Source organism: Branchiostoma belcheri, unplaced genomic scaffold, assembly GCF_001625305.1.
Source record: "Branchiostoma belcheri isolate BF01 breed outbred unplaced genomic scaffold, Haploidv18h27 scaffold6, whole genome shotgun sequence".
Classification (NCBI taxonomy): Eukaryota; Metazoa; Chordata; class Leptocardii; order Amphioxiformes; family Branchiostomatidae; genus Branchiostoma; species Branchiostoma belcheri.
The window spans coordinates 1244012-1251390 of record NW_017804242.1 but is presented as its reverse complement, the minus strand read 5'-3'; the positions used below and the strand labels follow the sequence as shown (position 1 = coordinate 1251390).

At 45.0% G+C, this 7379-nt stretch overlaps 1 protein-coding gene across 1 annotated transcript in view; it reads left to right on the top strand.

Annotated features, from left to right (window-relative positions):
* Positions 1–7379, top strand: part of LOC109482221 — a 40987-nt gene that overhangs the window by 14241 nt on the left and 19367 nt on the right. The window contains 8 exon segments of the mRNA XM_019784913.1: positions 2394–2553; positions 2831–3124; positions 3712–3843; positions 4208–4363; positions 4656–4838; positions 5967–6386; positions 6856–7130; positions 7358–7364. Coding sequence (XP_019640472.1) covers positions 2394–2553; positions 2831–3124; positions 3712–3843; positions 4208–4363; positions 4656–4838; positions 5967–6386; positions 6856–7130; positions 7358–7364 — 1627 coding nt within the window.

Below are 7379 nucleotides of genomic sequence, written 5' to 3'. Positions count from 1 at the left end.
ATTCCGTCTTCCCGCCACTTTTGATGGGATGGTGAGTTTCTTCCTTGTGTTGGAACAAGTCAAACTCTATAACTATGGATTCTACCAACACAGATGAGCTTTCATTCGAATAAAGTTGACATGTTAACTTTTCATTCCCTTTTTCTGGTTTACCAGCTCACGTGGTTGAGATCAACAGCGAAGCTGAGCAGGAGATTCTCGGCGTCATCGCGTCATTTAGAGATGGAGACAAATACTGGGTCGGACTGCGGTTCTGTCAGGTGCTTCTTTAATAGAAGTCAACTTTAAAAAAAGAGTATATACTATGTTCTTATTCAGTTCATTAGCCATGAATGCTTACTATCCACTAACACATCAACCTTAACATTAACAGATCAAACTGTTGACCACGGATCGGCTTGACCTCGCTCCCACCCACCACTCTCGCCTCCCCCTTCTGGTTTTTTTTTACTTTTTAAAAAAAGTCTTACACCGGGATATGAACAGATTTTTCAGATTCTTTCAGCTTGCAGTTCCTTAAAATTACATCCTCCTCTCAATCCGCGGCATCTTAGCTTCCATCGGATTGCCAGTGTTCATCGCCCTTCGGCAATCACAATCAATGCAAAAAAAACGATTTTTTATTTGACACCTTGATTGCTAACTAATCTTACTTTCTCTGATGAACATTCCTCCTTTCACATTCTACGTACAGTCCAAATCCTGGTACAACTGGTGGCACCAAGTTCCTCTGGCTGCGCAGTCGTCCTGGTGGTCTCCTGGCACCGACAAAACGGCGGCGTTCGGCAGCGACACCTGTGTCATCATGGGCCGAACTGCAGGGTTCAATTGGACAACTCAGCACTGTGGCCTGAACTCCCGCGTCATTTGTGAAATGGACGGTGTGTTGTTGAATTGTTACCTCCATGAAAAATGGAGGTATTGTTTTTGGCGTGTCTGTCTGTATGTATGTATGTATGTCTCTGTGTGTGTGTGTGTGTCTGTCTGTCTGTGTGTGTTTTGTGGTCAGCATAACTTCAGAACGCCTTTATGGATTATGATGATATTTGGTATGTTGGTACGTCTTAGGAAGACAAACGTCAAGGTCAAATATGGGCCTCCTGGTGGATGACCTTGGTACTGCAGCAGAACTTCCGGTTTTTGTATCTTTTGTCCTGAACATGCTATGGTCTTGATGTTTTGGTGACAGATTGCTTTTCCTGTCAGGAATAAGTGGTGTGAGTTTGGTCCCCCTAGCAGCTTGTTCTGGAACTGCAGGGCACTTTCTGGCGAAATGTTTAAAAGCCAATAAGTCCAGATAGAAACAACATATTTTCATAATTTTTGGTGTGTAGGTAGCTGAGAGAGAGATGTACATGATTAACTGCAAATTATGCAAATGAGGACTTTATTTGCATAATTAATGAGGAAATTCTATAATTACAGTGTTTTACATTATACTACTTTCATACATGTAATGAATGTAACCTATGGCAGGCAGAACATCAACAGATACTAATTATGCAGATGATGACCTAATTTGCATAATTTATGCAAAAATTCTATGATTTCTTAATGGTGAATGATGGGAATGTCATACTTGGGACATCTGTAACTTAATCAAAAGTTAACATACATCATGATGCATATATCATGTTAATGCAGAGGTAATTTGCATAATTAAAGAAGAAATTTACATTTACATATTAAGCCCATATTTCATGGAGGTATGAGATCTCGGATTCTTGTTAACAATGTTAGGAAGTTGATGCACCTTGGACGTTTTCGTCATGTCTCGGGGCCTTATTCTGAAAAAGGGTGAGTTATTACAGCTTGTTATTTTTTTCTCCGTTCACAACAGGGTTGGCCTGCGGGACGATTTCCTTGATCAGCCGCGCGTTTTACGCCGACGCCCGCCCCTGGATGGACCTGGATTTCGGTCGGGAGATGTACGTGGCCGCGATAGAGACATCGGGCGACGTGAGCACCAACTCCTACACTAAAGCGTACAGTCTTCAGACAAGTGCCGACGGGGCGGTGTACAACAACCATGGAGCCAGCTCTGAGCCGTGTACACGTGTTAAGGTAACTTTGGGAACGACTTTTTAAATGTTTATGTATGTTTGTTTCTTTGTTTGTTTCCCTGTGTGTCGGTAGTTACTTTTAAAAGTACAATAGAGGTGCAGAAAGTGTTAGAGCAATGGTGCAACCGCACATATGACTGACAATGGTTGAACTGCACCGAACTGGATTGTCTCCCCGCAGGCTGCAAGGAAGTGACAACGCCCGGCGTTGACAACGGAATGTGCACAGAATCTGGGGGAAATTCATTCAGAATAAGGAATAAAACGAGAAACCAACAACAACTCAAAATACTTCTAAGAGATCTGAAATCGCCGTTGCTGTTTTTACAGGTGTATCAAGCCAATACCGAACCAAGAACAACTGTCCGCACCTTTATACAACCCCGCATTTCCACGAGGTACCTGCGAGTCATTCCGGTTGCCTGGTTTGGCCGCCCGACACTGACCCTGGGCGTCCTCGGGTGTGAAAGTGCGCTGATCGCTGCGAGGCGTGAGTACTGACTTTCGTATAAAGGTAGTTACTATATATGATCCATGGTCACACCCTCTGAAGTGCGTTACAGAGCCGTTAAAAGGTGTTGTGGAACGGCCTTTTTCTCTTTACACGAGCGTTTTACAATGCGAGACGTTTGTGGAAAAGCGTTTCGTGACGTGTTTTTGAACATACATGTAAGTGTTTTTGAAAACGCATGTAAAGCTGGACTGTGTAATATTTTTCCCGAACGCTGCATAGATTTCATATTCATGTTCTTTGCTTCCAATCCCAGACCCGGGTACCGTAATGGGAGTTTGGTTTGAGGGCGTCCGGTTGGATTTCCCCGCCGCTCATCATCACTGTTCAAAGTACCACAGCAGGATGGCGTCATACAGCGAGCTTCTCGCCGCGTTTCAAGCCGGCATTGGCGACACGACGCCTTCATGGCTGACCGACCAGACCCTCAGATACCTCCTCGAACGCGTCAGTCGTCGCTCGGCTTATATAAACAGTGGAATAATCAGTTATCGTGTTCAGCCTACTTCGTCGCGACGTGGCGTGTATTGTATGCAGCCAATGTCAGAAAGTAAGTGATTTTTCAGTGACAGTCTCAAAACTTTCTCGACGGAAACATGTCTGTGTGTGTAACTGAAGTATTGTTTTGATTTGATTGATTTGATTTATAGAAATTGCAACAGTGCAATACACGTGGGACACAGGCAGCTGTTGTTGGTGTTGTGTCCCACATAAATACAGGACAAGTAATACTCATTTTCACACATGGGGAAAGTCGTTATAAGTGCCTTTCCCAAGGGCACAAGATCGGTGGTATGTCAAGACTCGACATGTTTTGGGCGGCTGAGTTGTGGGTTCGTTTGTCTGTTTGTGCAGACAGAGTAGGTTGACGGCATGTGGTGGCAGAATGACAGATCACAAAGTCAGACACAGAAATTTATGTGAACTTGAGGGTCACGCAAATCCACAATACTTCCTGGACGTCTGAAATCTCCGATGTCGAAAGTCAATCAACTGAGGTAATGAAGTAACTTGAAGTTGACCAAGTTTTGCATGGAGCCAACAACCCTGCACAGACTCTGTCCTTGTACCGATCAGAACACGCCATACAATCGTTTGTTCCAATAGATTCTGACATTTCTTGTGTTTTTTTTTAAGAATTGGGATGTGCCACGCCCCTCGTTGCTAGGCAGCCATGTGCCTGGGATGACGCCACACCTCGCGAGTGCGAGCTCCACGGGTGCTGCTGGGATCCGTACCCGGGGTACCCGAGCTGTTTCCACAAAACAGGTCAGGAGGTTCTGTATCTTCGGTTTGACGTCCAGTGCATTTACCATCACACCGGGCAACACACTTATTTGTTATAGGTCCCCTTGCCAGTACACCGCAGAGACAGAGACCAAAATTGGATTTGTGCGACTATTGATTATATAATTGGAATCTGATACAAAATGTAAAAGTGTTATTTACAAAACAACGAAAAAAAAAAGAACGTAAGAAATTCATTGCAGCCTCAAGTGGAAATGGGATGTTAGCATGAAGGTTTATCTATGTGGTAAACATAGCACAGATTCTGGACTTGAAGAATAGCCCATCGAAGTTTATACCGCCCGCCGTCTCCCTTGAGTTTATCTTATTTGTTGTTACAACTCAGCTGGAACAAACATCGCACTGGAGAAGAGGACCTATCAGTCGACAACACCTGGCGAGACCGGCCTCTCTTGGCACGGCAATGACGGCGTCAGAACCACGAGCAGCTGCGACGAGAACGGCGGTGCATGCGTCAAAACAGGAAGAGCTTCTAGTCTAGGTCGGTGTCTTTTCTTCCATTTGTAGAGATTTTTTTGTAGCCCGGGTGCCATCCGAATTGTTGCTGGGTAGAAAGTCTTATGTGAGAAGTAGACAGGTGCCAACTGTGACATGTGGTCCAGAAACTCGAAGCGTACCTACGGGCCGCCGTAGGTTCCCTTCTCTAATTCCATAACATGCAATTATGCGTAGACTATGCATAAACTATAATGCTAATGGCATGTATGATGAAACAACTAGTTGGCTCTATCCTTGGCGTTCATATTTCTTTGTCACGTGTTTCTTTGTTTTAGAACCTCCATCCTGGTCAGCATCCTCGGAGCGTAGTTCTAAACACACAGCTGATCGCGCGGATATCAACACGCTCGAGAATGCCACTTTAGCCGGCGCATGGGCAGCAGCAGTCAAAAACCGGGACCAATGGCTGATGAGGGATCTTGTCGACGTAAGCATCATCGGCGGCATCATCACCAAAGGCAGGAACTCCGTCCCTGAATTCCCAAATGGCCCATTTAATCAATACGTCACATCCTACGTTATTTCATACGGCGTTGAAAATGGCGATGAGCAGTTCTACACCAATGCTGAGGGACAAGTTACCGTAAGAATCATTCCTCTTTTTCTGGGTGGGGGTGGTGGGTCGGGGTCCCTGTACCTTTACAAGGACTTATCGTAGGGCCACCAACTGTTCAGAATGGTGTAGTAGTAAAATTAAATCATAACAACAACTTTGGTGTCCTTATGACGAAATGTGACGTAATGTATGTAAATTTGGGGCCCAAACCGTCAAAAATTGTTTTATCATAAAACGAATGCTAAAAAAGTGTCAATGATGTAATATTAACGTTCACAAAATGACGTCATGCATATTAAAGCTTAATTTTCGAAAAAAAACTTGAAGTAAATAAAAAAAATGCTGCAGGTTTTTCCTGGGAGCGTCGACAGGGACACGCCGGTCATCAACGATTTCAGCGACTACAGTGGCCCCATTACTGCGCGCTTCATCAAAATCCGCCCACAAACATGGTATAATCACATCTCTATGCGGGCGAAGATCATCTTAACAGGTTTGAACAGATTTAATGACAGTCTATGGCAGCATTTTTGTGTCCACATTTTTGGTTAGTGAAGCTACCTAATTGAATAAACGTAAATACGTCTACGGCGCTGCAGTGGCATAAAAAAAAAACGTCGTTTATATACACGACAGGGTTTTCATGCAGGGGTCTGTACGGCACATTTCCATGTCAAAATTTCGCTCCTAGCCTGCTCACACTGGAACGCAGTTGCGTAATGCGGCGCATATATACACGAACTGGAAAAAAATGACAACCCAATTCAGAGAGTCATCAAACTGTTATATTTCAAAACCACGCATTTTAGTTTACACCCGACTACCTTTCATATACGACTTTCTAGCCAGGCTTGAAGATTTTTTCCGCACTACTTTGTACCCCCAGGGGTCGCGCATTAATACTGTGTTCTGCACGTGCCTCTGCACGTGACGAATGTATAAAACGTACCTCTTATCAGAGGTGACGCATGGCCGAGCGATTGTGATGCAGTTGTAGTTGAAAAAAATAACCTTATTCGTTATGAAATAGGTTGGCAGTGCCCAGACGGGTACGTTTACCATCATCCTAGTCGCCTGTGCTACAAGGCCTTCAACAACAGTAAAACCTACAACGGTGCAGTCAGTAGGTGTTCTTTAGACGGGGGAACTCTTGCCATGCCCCGAGACAACGCAACCAACAACTTCCTCATCGATCTGAAAAATGCGGCCGACAACAACGCTTGGTTCCGTTTTGGACTGACTGATGGCCACCAGGAGGGAGTTTGGATGTGGGACGATAACGTTCCTCTGGGCGACTTCAGAGCTTGGCAACCAGGAGAACCCAACGACCATAATGATGACGAGGACTGTGCTGAGTACTATCCCGACGGCCGGCCCAAAAAGAACACATGGAACCATGGATCGTGTACCAGAGCCGACAGAAAGTTTATTTGTCAAGTCTCTCCATCTGGTTAGTTAACAATATCGACATTTTCGTTTTCCATTTTGAGAGCTGTTGCGTACATTGATGTGCATTTTTGTCTAGTCTGTTTTAGTTTCCACATATTTGTGGTCAGCATAGCTTAAGGAGGTCTTGGGATGACGAAGGTCAAAGTCGCTTTTGTCCTCCTAGCGGCTGTCCTTTGTTCTTCAGGTTTTTGTATCTTTCGCCCCGGACATGCTATGGCATCATTTCCGTGTAAAATTACGTACGTTTTGTTGTCGTATTTCCGTCCATCTGGGCACAATCGTTGTATTTGACGTCTTGGTTATATTTTCAAAATCCCAGACCATTGGAACGTATCTGTATCGGTATAGCCGGTATGAGCGTCCTTCGGCGTAACACACCAGCTTAATGTGCGGCAATACTAGATACAAAGAAGTTAGACCACCTAAATAACGTTAACAAAGAAGTCAATGTCCCACATTTGATTCTCCAGAATTGCATCCCTGGTGGTATGTGGACTTAGACCGACAGTGGTCCATCGACAGGGTGACTGTGGTCAAACCCGGCCCTGTCGACCTCAACCCCTTCTTCATCCACATCGGCGACCATCGGAACGTGTCGGCAAACCCTCAATGCGGGCAGAACCACAGCATCGCCGTCAACCAGTCAGAACTAACCGTCTCGTGTGGAGGCCTGCGGGGTCGGTATGTGGGGATCCGTCTGGGAGAGGCGCGACTTCTGCAGTTCAGCGAACTCGAGGTTTACCCTGTCTCCGATGAAGGTAGTGATAGTAGACATTACATGATAACATACACTATTATCACAATCCATCAATAGCTTTTTCACTCATGTTGGTAAAAGTAGCGTGTAAAAAGCGTAGCATAGCATTGGATTTTTATAAATGATGATATTCGTATGATTGACCGTAGTCTCTGAATCACCTGGTTCCTTTACAGCAAATATCGGAGGAATAAACGTCGCCGCTCTGTCCCGAGGCGGGCAGTGTGTGGGTGCGTC